Genomic DNA, 26046 nt, shown 5'->3' on the forward strand with positions numbered 1-26046 from the left:
TAGCGGAGACTCAATATGTACTCCAGCTCTATGGTAGCGGAGACTCAATATGTACTCCAGCTCTCTGGTAGAGGAGACTCAATATGTACTCCAGCTCTATGGTAGCGGAGACTCAATATGTACTCCAGCTCTATGGTAGCGGAGACTCAATATGTACTCCAGCTCTATGGTAGCGAAGACTGAATAGGTACTCCAGCTCTATGGTAGAGGAGACTCAATATGTACTCCAGCTCTCTGGTAGAGGAGACTCAATATGTACTCCAGCTCTATGGTAGTGGAGACTCAATATGTACTCCAGCTCTATGGTAGCGGAGACTCAATATGTACTCCAGCTCTATGGTAGCGAAGACTGAATAGGTACTCCAGCTCTATGGTAGAGGAGACTCAATATGTACTCCAGCTCTCTGGTAGAGGAGACTCAATATGTTCTCCAGCTCTATGGTAGCGGAGACTCAATATGTACTCCAGCTCTATGGTAGCGGAGACTCAATATGTACTCCAGCTCTATGGTAGCGGAGACTCAATATGTACTCCAGCTCTATGGTAGCGGAGACTGAATAGGTACTACAGCTCTATGGTAGCAGAGAGAGACTCTATATGTACTCCAGCTCTATGGTAGCAGAGAGAGACTCAATATGTACTCCAGCTCTATGGTAGCGGAGACTCAATAGGTACTCCAGCTCTATGGTAGAGGAGACTCAATAGGTACTCCAGCTCTATGGTAGAGGAGACTCAATAGGTACTCCAGCTCTATGGTAGAGGAGACTCAATGTGTACTCCAGCTCTCTGGTAGAGGAGACTCAATATGTACTCCAGCTCTCTGGTAGAGGAGACTCAATATGTACTCCAGCTCTATGGTAGCGAAGACTGAATAGGTACTCCAGCTCTATGGTAGCGGAGACTCAATATGTACTCCAGCTCTATGGTAGCGGAGACTCAATATGTACTCCAGCTCTATGGTAGCGAAGACTGAATAGGTACTCCAGCTCTATGGTAGCGGAGACTCAATATGTACTCCAGCTCTATGGTAGCGGAGACTGAATAGGTACTACAGCTCTATGGTAGCAGAGAGAGACTCAATATGTACTCCAGCTCTATGGTAGCGGAGACTGAATAGGTACTACAGCTCTATGGTAGCAGAGAGAGACTCTATATGTACTCCAGCTCTATGGTAGCAGAGAGAGACTCAATATGTACTCCAGCTCTATGGTAGCGGAGACTCAATAGGTACTCCAGCTCTATGGTAGAGGAGACTCAATAGGTACTCCAGCTCTATGGTAGAGGAGACTCAATAGGTACTCCAGCTCTATGGTAGAGGAGACTCAATGTGTACTCCAGCTCTCTGGTAGAGGAGACTCAATATGTACTCCAGCTCTATGGTAGCGGAGACTCAATATGTACTCCAGCTCTATGGTAGCGAAGACTGAATAGGTACTCCAGCTCTATGGTAGCGGAGACTCAATATGTACTCCAGCTCTATGGTAGCGGAGACTCAATATGTACTCCAGCTCTATGGTAGCGAAGACTGAATAGGTACTCCAGCTCTATGGTAGCGGAGACTCAATATGTACTCCAGCTGTATGGTGGCGGAGACTCAATATGTACTCCAGCTCTATGGTAGCGGAGACTGAATAGATACTACAGCTCTATGGTGGCAGAGAGAGACTCAATATATACTCCTGCTCTATGGTAGCGGAGACTGAATAGGTACTACAGCTCTATGGTAGCAGAGAGAGACTCTATATGTACTCCAGCTCTATGGTAGCAGAGAGAGACTCAATATGTACTCCAGCTCTATGGTAGCGGAGACTCAATAGGTACTCCAGCTCTATGGTAGCGGAGACTCAATAGGTACTCCAGCTCTATGGTAGCGGAGACTCAATAGGTACTCCAGCTCTATGGTAGCGGAGACTCAATAGGTACTCCAGCTCTATGGTAGCGGAGACTCAATAGGTACTCCAGCTCTATGGTAGCGGAGACTCAATAGGTACTCCAGCTCTATGGTAGCGGAGACTCAATAGGTACTCCAGCTCTATGGTAGCGGAGACTCAATAGGTACTCCAGCTCTATGGTAGCGGAGACTCAATAGGTACTCCAGCTCTATGGTAGCGGAGACTGAATAGGTACTCCAGCTCTATGGTAGCGGAGACTCAATAGGTACTCCAGCTCTATGGTAGCGGAGACTCAATAGGTACTCCAGCTGTATGGTAGCGGAGACTCAATAGGTACTCCAGCTCTATGGTAGCGGAGACTCAATAGGTACTCCAGCTCTATGGTAGCGGAGACTCAATAGGTACTCCAGCTCTATGGTAGTGGAGACTGAATAGGTACTCCAGCTCTATGGTAGCGGAGACTCAATATGTACTCCAGCTCTATGGTAGCGGAGACTCAGGATTGGTTTGGCCAGGATAAGGGACCACAGGAATATAGGTGCAAACTTTAATGCTCTGTGTATGGTTTGAGTTAGCGCAGTATGCAGCAGGAGGGCGGGTCCGAGGAGGCTGTGGGTTGGAGGAAGGAGGTGCTGGGAGGTGAGAAGGCGTGCTAGGAGAGAGGGGTGTGTGTAAACTGGCCAATCCTGCCGAGGGTTTACCACCCTGTCAGATCGGTATCATCACAGAACCTCTGCTGTTGTCAGAGACAGCCAGTGAGCTACTGATGACGTCAAGGAGAACCATAAAAGTGTTCATCTGCAGACTGGAGCTCCCTTCTCGACAGGAAACATGTGACCTCCACTTCACATTTTGTTTGCAAAACTCATTGAGCTCCAGTCTGCAGCTAGACCCTCGTCTGGTTCTCAGTGACGTCAGCAGTAGCTTACTGGCTGTCTCAAGTAAGGAGACCGCGCCCCATTTCCCGGGACTTGGCCACGCCCCTGATGCCTCTAACCGGTGGAGACGTCACTGCTGCAGCCGGAGCGCGCTTTGCGTGTGTCTCGCTCCCGCGAGAGATTAGAGCAGGCCGGGGTTAAGATGGCGGCGCCCGTGCTGAGAGTGTCTGTGCCGCGGTGGGAGAGCGGGGCCCGCTATGCCGTGTGCGTTCTCGGTATCGTTATGTCCCTCTATGCTTTCCACGTGGAAAGAGAAAAGGAGCGGGACCCTAGCTACCAGTCTATCTGCGACCTGAACCATTGGGTGCGCTGCTCCACCGTCCTCACATCCAGGTACCGGCACTTTGTGTTCAGGGATGGTTAGTGTGTGGTACCGCCCTGGACTGAGGGGTGTGAGTCACCGGGGGGAGTCTCTTGGGTGTGTGAGTGGCACATCACAGTGTGGGGCTGGGAGGAGGCTGTATATGTGCCACAGTGTGAATGGAGGCCACGTCGTCAGTGGAGCTGTCAGTGTGTACGTGGTGTGAGAAGGGGCAGCTGTGTGACCTCTGTACCTGCACCAATTGTGGGGCAAAGGTGAACTAGAGTGTGCTGGCATGGGGAGCACCCAGGATGCTCGGGTCACTCAGTGGCATCAGGTGTGAGAAGCTTGACTGGGCATAGTGCCATCCTGTGCCACACCCCCTCACACTTAGGGAATGCCTGAGAGCAGGTGAGGCAGGAAGTAACTCTTGGGTTAGCTACATAGCTATAGGTGCATTTTACTGACACTTTACACCGGTGTTCCCCAACCAGGGTGCCTCCAGCTGTTGCAAAACTACAACTCCCAGCATGCCCGGACAGCCGCAGGCTGTCCGGGCATGCTGGTAGTTGTAGTTTTGCAACAGCTGGAGGCACCCTGGTTGGGGAACACTGCATTACACTATTATAGATTTAAATAGCAAAGGCTATCCTTGACCCCAGTGTGACTGTGCCAGATGTTTATGTTGGCTCGTGGCCCTTGGTTTTCTAACACAGGTGACATTTGAGAAGTTTATAATGCAGTATTTCCCAACTGGAGGGCCTCCAGCTGTTGCAAAACTACAACTCCCAGCATGCTGGTGATAGGATAGTGCTGGGTGGTATACCGATTCATACCCAATACCGAAATTATTTTCCTGCACGATATGAATCCCTCCCCCCCCGAATGAGTGAATTATCCGCCGCAGCGCGCTGTCCCCACATCGGGCAACTAATCATATGTGACCTGTGAGTGCTGTTCTGCTTTTCTTTCGCCCCCCAATGAATTATCAGCTGTGCTGTCCCCACATCATGTCCCCCGCAATCGCTCCTCTGCTCATCCTCCTATGAGTTGCGGACCGCCGGAGCTAGAAATCTGTACTGTGCTACAAATAACGTTTCCCGGGCTGCAAAAATAAACAAAATTAACTTTAAATGGGCACTGTCATGAAATAGAAAAATTCATATGTTGTAGTACTTAAGTACTACAACATATCTCTAATTTACTTTAAGTGATTTTAAAACAGTTTAAAATCACTTTTAAATTCGGCCACTAGGGGTCGCCCTCCTAGTGGCCGAATGCATTCAGCAGTGACGTTACTAGTGAATTTCGACTCATTGAAGCCTGGCAATGAGTCGGAATTCACTCACTGCAGAGCTCGCTCCCGCCTGTCAATCAAACAGGCGGGAGCGAGCGCTGAGAACAGAAGAAGCGCATTGGCTCCCCTGCTCCCTGGCCTTGCATGCCGGCCCCGCCTCCTGGCATCCCGTCGCTGCACTGTCCTGGTATGTCTGGGGGGGAGGGGGGTGTTCGGGTAGCAGGGTTCAGGGGAGGGGTAGCGGGGTTCGGGTTGCGCCGTGGCTATGTATTGTTTTTAACACGGGGTGCCTCCAGTTTTTCACCACTACAACTCCCAGCATGTCCTGACGGCAAATAGATGTCAGGGCAAGCTGGGAGTTGTAGTGGTGAAACAGCTGGAGGCACCCTGTGTAGATGAACTAAGGGCGGAAGTCGGCCCCAGCAGGCATCAGTGACGTGGTGCCTGCTGGGGAAGTCTGCCTGGTAGTGAGCACGCTACCAGGCAGACAAAACTGCATTTTTATATAGTAAAAAAAAAAAAAATTAGGCAGGGAGGGGGTTAGGGATAGATGGGAAATAGGCAGGGACAGAGAGGGGGGGAAAAAAGGGATGGTGGGAGCTACTCTTTAACTCACCTTCAGACGTTCCCCCGTTACCAGCCTCACGGTCCCTCCGCTGCGGTCCTGGGGATGGGAACGTCACAGAGCCGTCAGCCTATCACCGGCCGCAGCGATGTCCCGCCTCGGCCGCTGAAAGGCTGAGCCCACTGTCATGTGAGGAGCAGGCCGGCTTCATACATCACAATGCGCTTAGCCTATCACCGGCCGCAGCGATGGCCCGCCCCGGCCGATGATAGGCTGGCGGTTCTGTGACTTTACCGTCCCAAGGAAACAGCAAGAGGACCACAGCGCAGGACAGTGAAGACAGTACCAGATACCAGAGCAATGGGAGAACATAGGCAGGTTAGTTAAAGTTTATTGTTTATTTTTGCAACCCGGGAAACGTTAATTGTAGTACAGTACAGATTTCTAGCGCCGGCGGCCCACAACTCATAGGGGCATGAGCAGAGGAGCGATTGCGGGGGACATGATGTGGGGACAGCGCAGCTGATAATTCATTGGGGGGGGGGGGTTGGAAGAGAAGCGGCGCCCAGGACACATGGGGGGGGAATACCGTGGAACCGCCATCACTTACAAAAATACTGTGATAAATGTTTTTGCTCATACCGCCCAGCTCTATGCTAGGAGTTGTAGTTTTGCAACAGCTGGAGGCACACTAGTTGGAGAACACAGTTCTAGATATTGGAGTGGCTTCTTGTACTCCTTTTGTAGTAAGATAAAAATTCTTAGTTTAACCCTTTTTCTTTTTTTTAGCAAAGTCACATTTATTTTATTCTCCACCAGAATCCTGTTGGTAACAGGTAATGTTGACATGGGCGGTGGCCCGGTTTGGCTTCTGACATGTTGCCTTTCTGCGTTAAGCATTCTCATTCCTGCCTTGGGATATGAGTCACATGAAACACAATGGTTGCCAGAAGTAAGCTGCCTGACAACTCCAGCAGCTGACATAGGCTTGAGTGCTGCTGTGTCAGTTTTACTATGTTGGCTTTTATAGTTTCTTTAAACTTTTTCCAAACTATAATAAAGTGACATTCCATTCATGTGTCAGGTTAGATCCTGTGGAGAGAAAGTGCTGTCGTCCTCTTATGGCTCACTCATACTGCAGAATAAATCATTCGGCACTAGGACCGCTTAGACATGCGCCATCTTCATTGATGGCAATGCATGTGTCTGGAAATTAAATTTCCACAGCATAATAATCCTCCAGCAGAAATTCTGCCATGTGCATGGTACAGCAAAATCCCATTGTACGAATTTTTACTGTATTCCACTTGTAAATACGACCATCTGAATGGGCCCTTAGGCTGCGTTCACAGTGGAATTTCTGTGATTCTGCTCACATTCCTTTCTGCCAAGCTGTTATATTTTTTTGCAAATTCCATTCAAAATGTGCGTGGAATTTGTGCTCAATTTATACCGAATTTCTTGTGCTCAACAGATTCCAGACTTAATTCACAGTCCCATTGACAGTGCTGATTAATTTAGCAAAAACTATAGACAGGGTCAATGGGGAACATTTATCAAAACCTGTGTAGAGGAATGGTACAGTTGCCCATAGCAACCAATCAGAACGCTTCTTCAATGTTTAAAAAGACCTCTGAAAAATGAAAGAAGCTATCTGATTGGTTGCTATGGTTAACTGATCAATTTTTCCTCTGCACGGGTTTTGATAAATATTCCCCAAAGTTTTTGCAGATTTTCCATAGTGGAAAATCTGCTGTGTAAATGGGACAGCGGAAATTCCATTCACATACAATGTTAAAGGGGTACTCTGGCGCAAAACATCTTATCCCCTATCAAAAGGATAAGATGTTAGATCACGGGGGACCCCTGCGATTGCCGGCGCAGCACCCCGGTCATCTGCGCAAAGAGCGAACTCCGCTCCGTGCTGGATGACTGGCGACTATAGCAACCTTGCCCCCTCCATTCAGGTCTATGGGAGGAGGTGTGACTGCTACGTACTACCTGCCACGCCCCCTCCCATAGACATAATGGAGGGGGGCGTGGGGTGGCGTGACTTCAAACACTGGAGCTCCACACTCCCGTGTTCTGGACGCCACTGGGGTGGGGGGAGGTTCCCCTGCAATCTAACATCTTATCTCCTATCCTTTTGATAGGGGATAAGATGTTTTGCACCGTTGAACCCCCTTTAAGTTCCTTTAGCTGAATTTCTTAGCTGAGTTATTCCTCCGTATTCTGTTATGTGAACGTAGCCTTAAGCGAATTTAGCATCTTTAGAAGAACTTCTGCATCGAATTCCGACCGAGGATTCAACATCTTTGGCTGGAATCCAGTAGTAAAAGCCTGTAAGTCTATGGGGCCTGAATGATTTTCCTCTTTCTGATTCAAGAAGAATTCAGTGAGGACATTTTCCTCACTGAATTACTCTTTGTATCAGGGTACGAATCTATGGCTAGGTTCACATTGCCATTCAAATCCAACCTGTTAAAGGGGTTGTGTGCTGCCCTGACTTTCGGAGCTCCGCTCACAGCGTCCGGAAGTTCATTACTCCGAACGCTATGTGAGCAGGCTTCCGTGTTCGCAGCCGCGACATCTCGCCCGCCCCCTCGTGAAGTCTCGTCCGCCCCCTCAACGAAAGTCTATGGGAAGGGGGCTCGACCGCTGTCACGCCCCCTTCCCATAAACTTTGGTAGAGGGGGCGGGTGAGACGTCACGAGGGGCCGGGCATGACGTCACGCCCGGCGGCCGCGAACACGGAAGCCCGCACACAGCATTTGGAGTAATGAACTTCCGGACGCTGTGAGCGGAGCTCCGAAAATTAGGGCAGCGCACAACCCCTTTAAGGGTCCGATTGGCTTTTTTTTGTTGTCGTTTTGTTTATAAAGCTGGGTCGAATGCAAATTGCTACTACCGGGTCCTAACAGACCCTATTACTTGCATGGGGTCAGTCGGTGTAGTGCATACACTTTTTTTTTTTTCCTCGCAGTGCTAAACGCCCTGTCCTGACCGGATTGCCAGTGGAACTCCGAATAGCAGAGTCCGACAGTAATGTGAACGAGGCCTAAGGAAAACGAGGCAGAAATTATACTGAATCCACACTTGATGAGTACTTGAGTATCCTGTGAAAAGGGGATAAGCATCTGATGACGTGGGGTCAGACTGGTGGCATTCCGACTTCCTCCATGCATGGAGCGACCTCCGCTCTGTGCATGGATTAATGTTGAAAATGGCAAAAAGCGGTGGCCGACACACCCCTCCATGTAGGTCTATGGGAGAGCCGTACGGGATTATTAACATTATATATTAATAGTTTTGGACACTTCCGCAAACAGCAATACCAAATATATTTTTTTTTTTTTGTAAAAAGAGAAATGTTGTTTTTTTATTGGGGAGGGGCTTATTCACTTTCATTAACATTTTTTCCATTTTTTTTTTCTTCTTTTTATTCCCCAAAGGGACTATTTATTGCAATCTTGTGATTGCTTTTACTCCTCAGTGCTATTGGCCATCTACCTCTCTGGTCTGGTAGAAGGCAGACAAAAGTAAAGATTGCAGCAGACGGCCAGGCGCCGCTTCTGGTGAATCCCCCCCCCTTCCACTTTGAGCCACACGGATAGTTCAGATGCCGTGATCAGTATTGATTCCAGCATCTGAAGGGTTAATGGGCGGGCATTAGCGTTACGGCTAATGTCTGCCATTATCTGTAAATCCCTGGCTGCTGATATCATCCGGAGCTCACCTACTATGTAACGAGTGCTGCTCCTGCACTTGCATAATAGCTGCACCGTAAATGTATTGCGCTGTGCTCAAAGTTACTTGCTGCAGCGCCATAAATTTACGGCGTGTGTCCTTAAGTCTCCCTTTCATTATACAAAACCTTCTGACATAACGTAAGGACGGTCTCTAAATATAGCCAGGTGTAGTGCATGGTACCATAGACTTATAATGGAGCAGTCTCCTGCAATTGAATGGAGATTGCGGCAAGCCAGAAAGTGAAGCATGCTATTGTGTTCTTCCTTCAGCTATACAGTGGGGGGGGGGGGGGGGAAGTATTTAGTCAGCCACCAATTGTGCAAGTTCTGCCACTTGAAAAAAAAAAAAAAAAAGCCTGTAATTTTCATCATAGGTATACCTCAACTATGAGAGGCATAATGAGAAAAAAAAACATAAAATCACATTCTCTGTTTTTTTAATAATTAATATGTAAATTATCGTGGAAAATCAGTATTTGATCAATAACAAAAGTTCATCTCAATACTTTTTTTATATACAGTTTGTTGGCCATGACAGAGGTCAAATGTTTTCTGTAAGTCTTCACAAGGTTTTCACACTGTTGCTGGTATTCTGGCCCATTCCTCCATGCAGATCTCCTCTAGAGCAGTGATGTTTTGGGGCTGTCGTAGGGCAACACAGACTTTCAACTCCCTCCAAAGGTTTTCAATGGGGTTGAGATCTGGAGACTGGCTAGGCCACTCCAGGATGTTGCACGGGTGGTGTGTTTGGGATCATTGTCATGCTGAAAGACTCAGCCACGTTTCATCTTCAATAACCTTGCTGATGGAAGGAGGTTTTCACTCAAAATCTCATGATACATGGCCCCATTCATTCCTTCACACGGATCAGTTGTCCTGGTCCCTTTGCTGAAAAACAGCCCCAAAGCATGATTCCACCCCCATGCTTTACAGTAGGTATGGTGTTCTTTGGAGGCAACTCAGCATTCTTTCTCCTCCAAACAGGATGATTTGAGTTTTTACCAAGAAGTTCTACTTTGGTTTCATCTGACCATATGACATTCTCCCAATACTCTTCCGGATCATCCAAATGCTCTCTAGAAAACGTCACACAGCCCAGACATGTACTGGCTTAAGCAGGGGGACACGTCTAGGACGACGTGATTTGAGTCCTGGCGGCATATGTGTTACTGATGGTAGCCATTGTTACTTTGGTACCAGCTCTCTGCTGGTCATTCATTAGGTCCCCCCGTGTGGTTCTGGGACTTTTGCTCACCGTTCTTGTGATCATTTTGACACCAAGGGGTAAAATCTTGCATGGAGCCCCAGATTGAGGTAGATTATCAGTGGTTTTGTATGTCTTCCATTTTCTAATAATTGCTCCCACAGTTACATAGTTAGGCTGGGTTCACACTACGTTTTGTCCCATACGGGAGCGCATACGGCAGGGGGGAGCTAAAAGCTCGCGCTCCCGTATGTGACCGTATGCGCTCCCGTATGCCATTCACTTCAATGAGCCGACCGGAGTGAAACGTTCGGTCCGGTCGGCTCATTTTTGCGCCGTATGCGCTTTTACAACCGGACCTAAAACTGTGGTCAACCACGTTTCACTCCGGTCGGCTCATTGAAATGAATGACATACGGGAGTGCATACGGTCACATACGGGAGCGCGAGGTTTTAGCTCCCCCCTGCCGTATGCGCTCCCGTATGGGACAAAACGTAGTGTGGACCCAGCCTTAGTATGGTTGAAAAAAGACATACATCCATTAAGTCCAACCAGGAAATTGAAGTGAAGGGTGTAAGGGTGTAAGGGGATAAGGGAAAGGGATGTAGTTTTATAATTCTGCATAAGCATTAATGTTAGTTTGTTCCAGGAATGTATCTAACCCTGTTTTAAAGCTGTTAATTGTTCCTGCTGTGACCAGTTCCTGAGGTAGACCGTTCCATAAATTCACAGTCCTCACGGTAAAGAAGGCGTGTCGCCCCTTTAGACTAAACCTTTTCTTCTCCAGACGGAGGGAGTGCCCCCTCATCCATTGGGGGGGGGGGGGGGGGTTTAACCTGGAACAGTTTTTCTCCATATTTTTTGTATGGGCCATTTATATACTTATATACGTTTATCATATCCCCCCCTTAAACGTCTCTTCTCAAGACTAAACAATTGTAACTCCTTTAATCGCTCCTCATAGCTAAGATGTTCCATGCCCCATATTAGTTTTAGTCGCGTGTCTCTGCACCCTTTCCAACTCCGCAGTGTCCCTTTTATGAACAGGCGACCAAAACTGAACAGCATATTCCAGGTGAGGCCGTACCAATGCTTTATAAAGGGGGAGTATTATGTCCCTGTCCCTTGAGTCCATGCCTCTTTTGATACATGACAATATCCTGCCGGCTTTGGAAGCAGCAGCCTGACATTGCAAGCTATTCTGTAGTCTGTGATCTACAAGTACACCCAGTTCCTTCTCTACCAGTGACTCTGCCAGTTTAATCCCCCCTAAGACATACGATGCATGCATGTTATTAGTACCCAGATGCATAACTTTACATGTATCCACATTGAACCTCATTTGCCAAGTGGATGCCCAGACACTTAGTCTATCCAAGTCATCTTGTAACTTATGCACATCCTCTATAGACTGTACCGTGCTACAAAGCTTGGTATCATCTGCAAAGATAGAAATAGAGCTGTTAATACCATCCTCTATATCATTGATAAATAAATTAAACAGCGGGCCCAGTACTGAACCTTGGGGTACACCACAAATTACCGGGGACCAATCAGAGTACGAATCATTGAACACCACTCTCTGGGTATGATCCATGAGCCAGTGTTCAATCCAGTTACAAACTAAAGTTTCCAAGCCCAAAGACCTTAACTTACCTGTCAGACGTCTGTGAGGGACAGTATCAAATGCTTTGGCAAAATCCAGAAACACTATATCCACAGCCATTCCTCTGTCAAGGCTTCTACTCACCTCTTCATAAAAGCAAATAAGATTGGTTTGACAACTTCTATCCTTAGTAAACCCATGCTGGCTATCACTTATAATACTATTATCCCCTATGTATTCCTGTATGTAATCCCTTATAAGTCCTTCAAACAATTTACCCACAATGCACGTTAGACTTACCGGTCTATAATTGCCTGGCGAAGACCTAGAGCCCTTCTTGAAGATTGGTACCACATTAGCCTTGCGCCAGTCCCTTGGCACAATACCAGACACCAGAGAATCTCTAAATATCATGAACAAGGGTACAGATATTACTGAACTTACCTCTCTAAGAACTCTTGGGTGTAGTCCATCCGGCCCTGGAGATTTGCTTACATTTACTTTACTTAACTTACCTTGTACCATATCTACATTAAGCCAGTTCAGTACATTACATGATGTGTTACCAGCACTGACCTGGCCAATGTCAGCTCCTTTTTCCATAGTGTATACAGAACTAAAGAACCCATTCAGTAGCTCCGCCTTCTCTTGATCGCTCGTGGCAACCTCCCCATTATCATTATTAAGGGGTCCTACATGCTCTGTCCTTGGTTTTTTTGTATTTATATATCTAAAAAAATATTTAGTTGACCTCTTCACACCAAGCTGCTTGCCTATAGCAGATTCAGTCTTCCCAGCCTGGTGCAGGTCTACAATTTTGTTTCTGGTGTCCTTCGACAGATCTTTGGTCTTGGCCATAGTGGAGTTTGGAGTGTGACTGTTTGAGGTTGTGGACAGGTGTCTTTTATACTGATAACAAGTTCAAACAGGTGCCATTAATACAGGTAACGAGAGGAGGACAGAGCAGACTATCAAAGGGGTACTCCGGTGAAAACCTTTTTTCTTTTAAATCAACTGGTGGCAGAAAGTTAAACATATTTGTAAATTAACAATTCCAAAGCAAAGGAATAGACAACTCTGGCACAGCTCAGTGCAAATGTCCCATGCACACTGCGGCGCTGTTCAACGCTAGGAAGGCACAGTCTAATGGTCCTGGGAAAACGTGTTTGAGTGTGAACTGTGTCAGATACGATGGTGCTGCACGTGTAGATAGAATCAAATCACATCTTCTCCAAAGAACAAAGAAACGGAGCACTCTCCTCCAATATGCAGACACAGAAGCAACATTTATTGAGACTCGCAGATGACAAGACACATCAGGACATCAGCGGGAGGGCAGGTGGATGGAAGACACAAGCGGGGGTTGTTCTCACATCACAGCGGGCGACAGCACTGTATCGCGCCTTAGCGCTTCGTCAGGAATTTACCAATTTAATTCATTAGAAATCCTACAATGTGATTTTCTGTGTTCTTTCCCCCATTCTATGTCTCATAGTTTAGGTATACCTATGATGAAAATTACAGGCCTCTCATCTTTTAACCCCTTAAGGACCGGGGGTTTTTCAGTTTTTGCATTTTCGTTTTTTGCTCCTTGCCTTTAAAAAATCATAACTCTTTCAATTTTGCACCTAAAAATCCATATGATTGCTTATTTTTTGCGCCACCAATTCTGCTTTGTAATGACGTCAGTCATTTTGCCCAAAAATCTACGGTGAAACGGAAAAAAAAAAACGTGAGACAAAATTGGAAAAAAAACCCTGTTTTGTAACTTTTGGGGGCTTCCGTTTCTAAGTAGTACATTTTTCGGTAAAAAGGATACCTTATCTTTATTCTGTAGGTCCATACGGTTAAAATGATACCCTACTTATATAGGTTTGATTTTGTCGTACTTCTGGAAAAAATCATAACTTCATGCAGGAAAATTAATACGTTTAAAATTTGTCATCTTCTGACCTCTAACTTTTTTTTATTTTTCTGCGTATGGGGCGGTATGAGGGCTCATTTTTTGCGCCGTGATCTGAAGTTTTTAACGGTACCATTTTTGCATTGATAGGACTTATTGATCTTTTTATTCATTTTTTCATGATATAAAAAGTGACCAAAAATTGAAGGCCACGTGTGTTTACAAAGCCCCCATAGTGCCAGAAAATTGACTCCCCCCACATGTGACCCCATTTTGGAAACTACACCCCTCATTTAATGTAATAAGGGGTGCCGTGAGCATTTACGCTACACAGGTGTCTGACAGATTTTTGGAACAGTGGTCCGTGAAAATGAAAAATGTAATTCCCATTGTCGCTCCTTCCCTTCTGAGCCCTCTAGTGCACCCACAGAGCACTTGACATCCACATATGAGGTAGTTCCTTACTCGAGAGAAATTTGGTTACAAATTTTAGGAAGATTTTTCTCCTTTTACCCTTTCAATTCAAAAACTGGGTCTACAAGAATATGCCAGTGTAAAAAAATGAAGTTTTAGAATTTTCTCCTTCAATTTGCTGCTATTCCTGTGAAACACTAAAAGGGTTAACAAACCTTTTGAATGTCATTTTGAATACTTTGAGGGGGCAGTTTTAATAATGGGGTCATTTATGGGGTATTTCTAATATGAAGGCCCTTCAAATCCACTTCAAAACTGAACTGGTCCCTGAAAAATTTCGATTTTGAAAATTTTGTGAAAAATTGGAAAATTGCTGCTATTCTTTTGAAGCCCTCTGATGTCTTCCAAAAGTAAAAACATGTCAACTTTATGATGCCAACATAAAGTAGACATATTGTATATGTGAATCAATATATAATTTATTTGGAATGTCCATTTTCCTTATAAGCAGAGAGCTTCAAAGAAAAAAAAACATATGCAAAATTTTCATTTATTTCATCAAATTTTGGAATTTTTCACCAAGAAATTATGCAAGTGTCGACAAAATTTTACCACTAACATAGTAGAAAGTAGGGATCGACCGATTATCGGTATGGCCGATAATCACGATTTTGGGCATTATCGGTATCGGCAATTACCATGCCGATAAGCCGATAATGCACCGCCCGCACCGCGTCGCACCCCCCACCGTGATGCTGGGCGGTATACCGGTATAGATTTTTGCCCATACCGCTATACCGGTCGGGCCCCTCCCCCACCCCCCGAGTCAATAAAAAAATTAAACTTACCCGTAATTGGGGTGGTCCAGGCCATTCATCCTTCCTTCCTGTAGTGTCCGGGGGCGTTCCGGGTGAACCGGTCCGGGCTGTCCTTCTCTGGCGGTCATCTTCTCCACTCCGGGCAGGCTCCGGCGTAGTACGCTGCATAGACGCCGCTGTGCAGTGACGCCCGTGCGCAGCGACGCACCTGGCGACACAGCGTAGCGGCGTCTATGCAGTGTACTAGGCCGGAGCCTGCCCGGAGTGGAGAAGATGACCGCCGGAGAAGGACAGCCCAGACCGGTTCACCCGGAACGCCCCCGGACACTACAGGAAGGAAGGAAGGATGGATGGCCCGGACCACCCTGACAGGTAGGGGGAGAGAAGCAGGTGGTGGCGGCGGCGGCATATGGCCCCGCAAAAGCCACTGCAGATCATTGATTTAAAGCGCCCGCTTTAAATCAATGATCTGCAGCAGTGTCACAGGGGGTTAAATAGCCGATAACTTATACCAGAATATCGGTATAAGTTATTGGCTATCGGCCCTAACCTGCACCGATTATCGGTATCGGCCCTAAAAAAACGATATCGGTCGATCCCTAGTAGAAAGTCACGAAAAAAACAAAATCTGAATCAGAATGAACGGTAAAAGCATCCCAGAGTTATTAATACTTAAAGTGACAGTGGTCAGATGTGCAAAAAATGGCCAGGTCCTACACTGAAAATTGGCTGGGTCCTTAAGGGGTTAAAATTGTGATGTTCTGACTCCTGTAACTTTTTTTTATATTTCAATGTATGGGGCTATCTATATGAGGGCTTATTTTTTGCGCTGTGGTCTGTAGTTTTTATCGGTACCATTTTTGTTGGGACTTTTTGATCGCTTTTTATTAATATTTTTATGGTATATGAAGTGACCAAAAATTCACTATTTTGGACTTTTTTTTTTTTTTTTTTTTAGTTTTCGCCATCGACCGTGCGGTTTTAATAGTTTGGATTTACGCATGCGGTGGTACCACATGTGATTATTTTTTAAAATTATTTTATTTAAAAAAAATAGGCAAAGGGTGGTGACTTAAACTTGGAGGGGGCGGGCTTATTCACATGTATTCATATATATATATATATATATATTTTTTTTTTTTTTTACTACTTAACTTTTTTTGGGGGGGCCCCTTAGAAGGCTATACCATGCAATCTTCTGATTGCATAACTGATCACTGCTATGCCCTATACATAGCATTGATCAGTGTTACCGGCGCTCTGCTGCTCTAGGCATGGAGCAGTAGATTGCCAATCGGACAATGAGGAGATAGGTAAGGGCCCTCCCCTCGTCCAGTAAGCTGATCGGGACATCGCGATTCTGTCGTGATAGTCCAGATAAGCTCAGCTGAGCTGCCGGGATAGTTTTACTTTAAGTTTAGATGCCACGATCAACTTTGATTTTGGCATCTAAAAGGTTAATGCTGGGCATCAGCCCGATCGGCGGTGCGGGGCATTAGCCTTGGGTCCTGGCTGCCTGTAGCAACCAGGACCCACGGGATTTAACCCATTCTCCGCTTGTGAGAAAGGTTTAAACCCAGTTAGCGGGACACAGGACGTACAGGTACGCCCTGAGTCCTTAAGGTGTTAAAGTGAGAGAACTTGCCCAATTGGTGGCTGACTAAATACTTTTTTGCCCCACTGTATCTGGAGAACGATAACGGTCTGAATAATCAGACCCTGACAGATTAAACCTTTGAGATGTCCCTGCAACACATTAAAAGTTTTGTATAATGACAGCACACTTTAACCCCTAGAGGACGCATGACATAAATGTACATAAAGATAAAAAAATTTAGTATTCCCTATTTTCCATAACCAGCTAGACACACTAGACACAAAACAAATTGCAGCATCCTGGTGTTACCAGGGTGGCAAGGGTTGTTTATTTTGACAATTGCTAGCCCGCTATCGCCCTATAATGTAATTTTTTTTTTTTTTTTTTTTTCTTTAAGTCCAGACCTACTTGGCTCTTTACCTGATGCCAGTGGATAAGCTCTGGTTTAGTAATGGACCTTTGGACTTTTGCAAATTAGTCAGTTAATTTTTTTTTTTTTTTTTTTTTTAAATAAGAGCTAACAAGGGGTCTGAAAGTTTTAACTTAAATTTCATACCCCTTGTTAACTCTTATTAAAAAAACAAACAAAAACTTACTGTGTACACCAGTGTTGGTTTGCTGTTGTGCTGGGAAATCCACTATATAATGCACTACACTGCTCTACGCAGACTAGGACACTTGGATGATGCGCATCATTCCAGTGCCACATGTTTGTGCTGGCTAAATGTAGTAAGGTCCCCACATACAACTCTTCTCTGTCCTGAACACTCCTCAGAATCCCTGTAGCTCAGCCCTCTCTACCAAGCACTGCGTATGTAACACAGGTATGTTACAGTGCACCGTGAGTGCTCTGCAGGGGAAGGCAGAGCCACAAGAACTCCATGTAGCCATCCAGACCAACATAGGAGTGGTAAGGAAAAGCTTTGTCATGTGCACGCTCAATAAAACGAATGCTCCTACACATCATCATAAGGGGCTAAGCTTGGTCTTCTCAAAGCATCTAAGCCAGGCACTTGATCACATAAGCGTCTCCTCACTGTGCATCGTTCCCACCGTGCTGTCACAGGAACAGAGGGGGGGACCTGATGTGCCCTGCACAGCAATGTGAGGGATTCCGGGAAATGTAGTTCTTGGCACAGTGCGCAATGCGTAAGTAACTGAATTCAGCCGCTGAATAGGGGACTTTATTGGGGGCCCAACAAGGGTGAATTTTTGGGAGAAAATTTTTATTGCTCAGAAAGTTGTATAACACTTTAATATTTTTTTATAGCACTTTTTTCGAAGAAATTGTAAAATATGGGTGTTAACAAGCTTTATTTCTGCGTAAAGACTCTTCATGTTTTTTAGTGTCCTCTGTAAGTTCTATGACTGTTCACAAACTGTTCAGGCTTTTCTTCCCTCAGAGCTCGACTGAGTCATATTCACGTGGAGGAGACTTTAGACTTCTTTGTGTCTCAGTTCAGTTTATCTTGTGTTTTGCCCTCTTTCAGTTCTTGTCTGGCAAGATTTGCAAATCTTGGATTTTTGTAACGAGTTGTGACACCCTTCTTGTAAGCCCTGTTATAAGCGGCTCTACTAGAGCTCCCCATGGATCTCTGTGACACTGAGGTGACACAGGCCTATCTCTGTGTTTTGGGTTCCTTGTTTTGGCATACAAAATCTGATACAGCTTCAGGCCTAGGTATAAAAAGGCTGCTAGAGATCTCTGTATCTGTACTATCCATTTATATTCAGTGCAATGGCAGAAAACTCCCCAAATTCAGGTGTGCAACCCTTATGGGATCATAGCCAAGAAGACTGGCGGCTGTAATCACTGCAAAAGGGGTATCAACAAAGTACTGGATAAAGGACTTGAGTACTTTTATGTCCATGCAATAAATTTAGTACGGCGCTGCAGCGAGTAACTTGCATCAATAGCAATCAAAGCATCTACAACCTAAACGGAGATACCTGTGGTCTTATTGGACTCCAGCTGTGCAAATCCCCCCCCAAAAAAATCGCTCCCTTTTCCCATAAAAAAAAATATTCCACTACATATCTGGTATTGCTGTGTGTGTAAAAGTCCGAACTTTCAAAATCCAATGTATGTTCCACACGGTGAACAACATAAATGTAAAATAAAAATAAAAAAAAACACCAGAATTGCTGATTTTTGGGCACATCAAGTAAAAAGCGATCAAAAAATTCCTTCAAAACAATAAATGGTACAGATTAAAACTACATATTACAGCGCAAATTTTTTTTCTGAGTAATATATATATATATATATATAGCAAATTGATAAAGACAGCACCTCAGTCGTCCAGAATAGAAGTAAATGGGGTGCCCGCATTCCTGGAACCTGCGTCCACTGGTTCCTCAATCCAGAGAAATAAAGATGATGCAGCACTCCACAAATATGCAAAAGGTGGTTGTTTACTCCATCATGTGCAAAGACAGCGTTTCACCAGTCTCACACTGGCTTTCTCAAGTAACTGATAGTGACATAAGTGGGTTTAGATAGACCTCCCACTTAGTCATGTGACATAATTAGCAAGACAATTTACATAAAGTGCATACATAATCAAAAGTGAATATCATGAACATCCCATAACATATAGAACATCATAGTATATATGCATATAATACATTGATCAGATATCAAATACTCATCATAGTAATCATACAAATAAGAGTGTAAATGCAATATGCGTGCAGCCGTGAATAACTTATGGGGTCCTCGCCATGATGCCTGTGTGGAGAAACGCTGATGCAGCGTGATGTCCAAATGATTCGCGGCTATTAGCATCGCTTCCGAGTCGGGAAACACAAAGGACAACGTCAGGCGGAACAGGTTTCCCACTGTCCTATCTTCCAATGGGGAATCTTAACTATCTTCTCTATATAAGCACCCACTAGTGGTGAAGTGCTTGACTAACTACTTACCACAGACAAGTTCAGCATGTAAACATGGCCACTGGAGCCGCTGACAAATCCCGGTTACTAGGCTACTAAGGTACGGACGCATCTGTTGCCAAGGACGTGGCCGACAGTGCGCATGAGCAGTTTCTCCGTTACACCTTGCAGGCCTATTACGCATGCGCTGATGACGGTGAGAGGTTTCTATGGTAGCAATGACGCCGCTACCCTCTCCCGACCAGGAAGCGATGCTAATAGCCGCAAATCATTTGGACATCACTCTGCATTGGCGTTTCTCCACACAGGCATCATGGCGAGGACCCTGGAAGTTATTCACGGCTGCACGCATATTGCATTTACACTTTCTTATTTGTATGATTACTATGATGAGTATTTGATATCTGATCACTGTATTATACGCATATATACTTTTGCTTATGTATGCACTTTGTTTATTTATGTAAATTGTCTTGCTAATTATGTCACATGACCAAGTGGGAGGTCTATTTAAACCCACTTATGTCACTATCAGTTACTTGAGAAAGCCAGTGTGAGACTGGTGAAACGTTGTCTTTGCACATGATGGAATAAACAACCACCTTTTGCATATTTGTGGAGTGCTGCATCATCTTTATTTTTATATATATAATAAAAAATTTTGACTCCTTATGATTTTCTTGTTTTTACGTATACGAGGTTCAATGAAGACTTTTGCGCTGTAATCTGTTTTTATTGGTACCGCTTTTGCATAAAAGTGACTTTTTGATCACTTTCTATAAAAAATTTTTTTTCCTGAGATGTGACCATAAATCAGCAATTTTTATAGTTTGGACAGTTCTGCTCACAGCAATAACAAATATATATATACATATATATATATATATATATATATATATATATATATATATATATATATATATATATATATAAAAAATAATTTTTATTTGGGGGGGGGATGATTTTATAAAAAAAAAAAATTTTTATTAGGGGTGGGGCTCAGTTATATTTAAAGGGTTTTTAATTACAGAAGGCACACCATAGACAATTACTGAAGCCGGCCGTGCTGAAGTAAAGGTGAGGCCTGGTGGCCTCTATCCAACTGTTGCTGTCTCTGGCCAAAAGTGTTTGTTTAGCACCATGGAGGCACCAATTAAGCCGCAAAAGGTATGGCTGCATTATGCAACTAAACAGCTTTTACATACTGGGCATAGTTTTAAAGGGGTAGTCCAGTGGGGAAAAACGTATCCCCTATCCTTAGGGGATAAGTTTGAGATCACGGGGGGGGGGGGCAGGGGGGGTCCGACCGCTGGGGCCCCCTGCAATCTCTCTGTAGGGGGGCCAGGCTCTCTGGCCAGATAGCGGGTGACGACCCCCGCACGAAGCGGCGGCAGACACGCCCCCTCAATACATCTCTATGGCAGAGCCGGAGATTGCCGAAGGCAGCGCTTCGGCTCTGCCATAGAGTTGTATTGAGGGGGCGTGTCGGCCGCCGCTTCGTGCGGAGGTCGACACGCCCCCTTCCCGCGGGCTGTCGGGGCTCCGTACAGGAGATCGCAGGCGGCCCCAGCGGTCGGACTCCCCGCGATCTCAAACTTATCCCCTATCCTTTGGATAGGGGAGAAGTTGTTCACCACTGAACTACTCCTTTAACCCCTTAACGACCACGGTCGTAAATGTACGTCCTGGGTTGGCGAGACTTCCCGCACCAGGACGTACACTTTCGTCCTGTGTATGACCGCGAGCATCGGAAGGGTGCTCGCGTCATACACGGCAGGTTCCGGCTGCTAGCAGCAGCCGAGGACCCGCCCGTAATGGCCGACATCCGCGATCCCGCAGATGTCCACCATTAACCCCTCCGATGCCGTGATCAATACAGATTCCGGCACTTTGATTGGATGATCTGATCGCCCGCAGCGCTGCTAGCAGCGTGGGAATCCGATCATCCAGCATGACAGCCGGAGGTCCCCTTACCTAGCTCCGGCCGTCTCCCGGGGTCTTCTGCTCTGGTCTGCGATCGAGCAGACCAGAGCAGAAAATCACCGATAATACTGAGCAGTGCTGTGTCTTATGCATAGCACTGCACAGTATTAGCAATCAAAGGATTGCTTTAGGTAGTCCCCTATGGGGACATAAGTGTAAAAAAATTAAATAAATAAATAAATAAAAAAATAAGTTGAAAAATGTAAAAATGAAAAGTGAAAAATACCCTCCCCCAATAAAAATGAAAATTGTCAGTTTTTCCCATTTTACCCCCAAAAAGCGTTATTTTTTTTTTTAATAAACATATTTGGTATCGCCGCGTGCGTAAATGTCCGAACTATCAAAATATAATGTTAATGATCCCCTAAGGTGAATGGCGTAAGCGTAAAACATTAAAGTCCTAAAATGCTGCTTTTTTTTGTCACATTTTATTAAAAAAAAAATTCATAAATGATCTAAAAGTTTTATATATGCAAATGTGGTATCGAAAAAAGTACAGATGACGGCGCAAAAATTGAGCCCTCATACCGCCCTATATACGGAAAAATGAAAAAGTAATAGGTGGTCAAAATAGGGAGATTTTAGATTATTGATTTTGTACAAAATGTTTTTTATTTTATTTTTTTTTAATTTTTTTTTTAAGCGGTACATAAATATAAAAGTATCTAGCCGTGGGTATCATTTTAATCATATTGACCCACAGAATAATGAACACATGTCCTTTTTACCGTAAAGTGTATAGTCTGAAAACACAACCCTCCAAAATGTGCAAAATTTTGGTTTTCATTTAAATTTCCTCCCTAAAAAAATTTTTGGGGGGGTTTGCCATACATTTTATGGTAAAATGAGGTTTCAGTACTAAGTACAATTGGTCATGCAAAAAACAAGCCCTTATATGGGTCTGTAGATGGAAAAACAAGAGTTATGGATTTTAGAAGGCGAGGAGGAAAAAACGAAAACGCAAAAATAAAATTGGCCTGGTCCTTAAGGGGTTAAAGGGGTATTCCAGTGGAATTTTTGAATTTTTTTTTTTTTTTTATAAACTGGTTCCAGAAAGTTAAACACATTTGTAAATTACCGTATTTATCGGGGTATACCACGCACCCTCATTTTACCAAGGATATTTGGGTAAAAAAAGTTTTTTACCCAAATATCCATGGTAAAATGAGGGTGCGTGTGTGCGCGTGTATACCCCGATACACCCCCAGGAAAGGCAGGGGGAGAGAGGCCGTCGCTGCCCGCTTCTCTCCCCCTGCCTTTCCTGGGGTCTAGAGTCCTGCTGCCGGCCCTTCTCTCCCCCTGGCTATCGGCGCCACTGCCCGTTCTGTCCCCCTGACTATCGGTGCCGGCGCCGACAGCCAGGGGGAGAGAAGGGGCAGCGGCACCCATTGCTGCTGCAGGCCTCCGGCGCGCGTCCCCTGCGTCGTTGCTATGCGCGGCGCACTGACATCATGCGCAGTGCAGCGCATAGCAACGACGCCGGGGACGCACGCCGGAGGCCTGCAGCAGCGCGGACCCGACCCAGGTAATTATGCCACCGGGGATGGGGGGAGGCAACGGGGCAGCGGCGCCGGCAATGGGTGCCGCTGCCCTTTCTCTCCCCCTGGCTGTCGGCGCCGCTTCTCTCCCCCTGGCTGTCGGCGCCACTTCTCTCCCCCTGGCTATCGGCGCCGGCAATGGGGCGCCGGCACCGATAGTCAGGGGGACAGAACGGGCAGCGGCGCCGATAGCCAGGGGGAGAGAAGGGCCAGCAGCAGCGCTCTAGACCCCAGGAAAGGCAGGGGGAGAGAAGCGGGCAGCGACGGCCTCTCTCCCCCTGCCTTTCCTGGGGGTGTATTGGCGTATAACACCCACATAGACTTTAGGCTAAAAAATTTAGCCTAAAAAGTGCGTGTTATACGCCGATAAATACGGTACTTCTATTTAAAAAATCTTAATCCTTCCAGTAATTATCAGCTGCTGTATGCTCCATAGGAAGTTGTATTTCTTTTCAACAACCTACATAAATAAGACCCCCTATCACATAAGTATATATACTGCTAAAGGCGAGAAGAGAAAATTATTAGTAAACCTACAAAAGTGTCTCAGCCCCTAAGTAATGAAACAAATAATGTATTGAACAATGTTTAGTCTTTATTAGAAACCCTGAATAAATGACATAATAGGCCCTCCCCTAAAAAACATATATGCACATAGACATAATAAAAACACAGCAGCAGTGGGGGGAACACAGTCACAAGTTAATGCATCATGATCCAAAAATAGAAAATTCATATGTTGCATGCTAGGAACAAATTCATAATGGATTATAGCCCTAGAATCTTGGCCCAATATAAGTTAGGTCCCAGCATGCACCAAATAAAGTGCAATCGTGCATATAGCAGCAAAAAAAAGGGTGTACTAACAATTATGTGTCACTAATTCTCAGCTGCTCATGTTGCACACTTGCCATTTAGAAATACATGCAAAGCATATCAAATACAGACCCAGTGGTACGTGGCTCAGACGGACTCGTCCGGGAGTGATGATTTATTTCTTTTGTCTGACCACAGAGCTCTCTGCTGACACCTCTGTCCATGTCAGGAACTGTCCAGTGTAGAAGCAAATCCATATAGAAAACCTATTCTAAGTGTCAGCAGAGAGCACTGTAGTCAGACTGAAAAGAAATACATCATCACTCCCGGACGAAGCGGGGCGAAACGCGTTGTAGTGTGAGGTGCTTTGCATGTATGGAGCATACAGCAGTTAAGGACTGGAAGGATTAAGATTTTTAAATAGAAGTAATTTACAAATCTGTTTAACTTTCTGGAACCAGTTGAAAAATTGTTTTTTCTTGAAAAATGCCAAGAGTCCAAAAGATGCTCCCCATCAGTGAACTATTGTGTTATTAAAAAATTGAATGGTAAGGGTAAAAACCAGGGGTGTGGAGTCGGACGAAATTTTGGATACCTGGAGTCGGCAAACAATGCACAGACTCAAACTCCTACTAAATTTAGATTGGAATAAAAAAAAAAGTTTGAATGTCCCAATTCACAAAAAGTTATAATTAATGACTTCTCTACTGTAAGAATAAAGACCAATGCATGCAGTGCCTCACATAAGCGCAAAACTAACACGTTAAGTGGCCGTGAAGAAGCATGCTTTTCATGTGCTTTACTATATGGCACACAACGCACAATTAGGAGCAGCAATACTTATACTTTACATAGTGTTGTGTTCTGCTGTTACAGGGAACCCACTGGTAACCTAGCCTCTCACTGATAAGTTAATATGTTTTTGCAGGACCAGAGACACTTGTATAAGTGAAGGGAATGGAGGGTCAATGGTTCAATACTGAAGCTGTAAACCATTGGAAAAACTGCTGCCATTCAGCTAAGGCTATAAAAACTTGTAAACTCTATTGTTAGCTTAAAGGGGTACTCCGCCCCTAGACATCTTATCCCCTATCCAAAGGATAGGGAATAAGATGTCAGATCGCAGGGGTCCCACGCTATAATTACTGCACAGAGAGAGTTTGCTCTGTGTGTAATGACGGGCGATACAGGGGCCGGAGCATCGTTACGTCACGGCTCCGCTCCTCGTGATGTCACGACCCGGCTCCTCAATACAAGTCTATGGGAGGGGGCGTGGCGGTCGTCACGCCCACTGCCATAGACTTGCATTAAGGGGGCGGGTCACAAGGGGCGGTGCCATGATGTCACGCTGCGCCGTCCCCTGTATCACCCGTCATTACGCACAGAGCGAACTCGCTCTGTGTAGTAATGAAAGCGCGGTGCTGCAGTGGCGAGATCGGGGGTCCCCAGCAGCGGGACCCCGGCAATCTGACATCTTATCCCCTATCCTTTTGAATAGGGGATAAGATGTCTAGGGGCGGAGTACCCCTTTAAACTTTAAACATGACTATGGGATTCTACTAGGTAAATCATGTTTTATAATAAATGCCCCTTCCTGGATCCTCCCATTGCCCTATCTTCAGCAGCAGATCAGCACACAAATTGTTCAATACAGTAGACTGTTGGTTTCCCAGCCAGTAGTCCTGTGGTAATGACATGTATGTTGCCTTTCTTTCCTTCAAGGAATGTATAAAATACATTCGCATAATACAGAGGAGTCGGGGAGTCGGAGTTTGAAGTAAAATAACTCGGAACATTTATCTACCGACTCCACAGCCCTGGTAAAAATGTAAGGGTAATTTCAAGTGACAGTTGTGCTTTAGGGGGTTAAAAGGCAATGAAGAAAAAAATTTAAGATGAAAAAATGGAACAGGTGCATTTTGAAGGGGTTACTCTTGAAAAAAAAACATATATATGTATATATGTGTGTGTGTGTGTGTGTGTGTGTGTGTGTGTGTAGCATCAAGACAAGAGAGGAAAAGACGCTGCAACTCGCCACTTTCAAGCTTTCTCTTTATTGCCGTCACATCTCATGTCTAGGGACTTCCCCGCAGCGTCCACATTGCCCTCTCTCCACAGCCCCGATGTCGGTCCACCACAAGCAGTACTTGTACTGAGGATGTGACGGCAATAAAGAGAAAGCTTGAAAGTGGTGAGTTGCAGTCTTTTCCTCTCTTGTCTTGATGCTACATACAAGTCATTTGCTGTATACGCTATTGCACCCCACTAAGCTACGGGACTGTTTCAGCAGTAGTCCTTCTAGGAGTCACAGATTCACACGCAGTGCCTGGATTATTTTCTTCTGTTGATACACAGCTGTAATACACATATATAATGTGTATGTTTTGCAAACTGGAAGGTAGTTAAAGGGGTACTCGGGTGGCAAACTTTTTTTATTTTTTTATTATATAATATCAACTGGTGCCAGAAAGTTAAACAGATTTGTAAATTACAATTCAGGTAGTGCACATCTACAATCAGATGGTGCAC

At 45.2% G+C, this 26046-nt stretch overlaps 1 protein-coding gene across 1 annotated transcript in view; it reads left to right on the top strand.

Annotated features, from left to right (window-relative positions):
• Nucleotides 1-2743: 2743 nt before the first annotated feature.
• Nucleotides 2744-26046, top strand: part of VKORC1L1 (vitamin K epoxide reductase complex subunit 1 like 1) — a 37798-nt gene continuing 14495 nt past the window's right edge. The window contains exon 1 of the mRNA XM_056556915.1: nucleotides 2744-3163. Coding sequence (XP_056412890.1) covers nucleotides 2973-3163 — 191 coding nt within the window. The 5' untranslated portion in view covers nucleotides 2744-2972. The remainder of the gene's footprint in view (nucleotides 3164-26046) is intronic.

Source organism: Hyla sarda, chromosome 2 (assembly GCF_029499605.1).
Source record: "Hyla sarda isolate aHylSar1 chromosome 2, aHylSar1.hap1, whole genome shotgun sequence".
Taxonomy (NCBI): Eukaryota; Metazoa; Chordata; class Amphibia; order Anura; family Hylidae; genus Hyla; species Hyla sarda.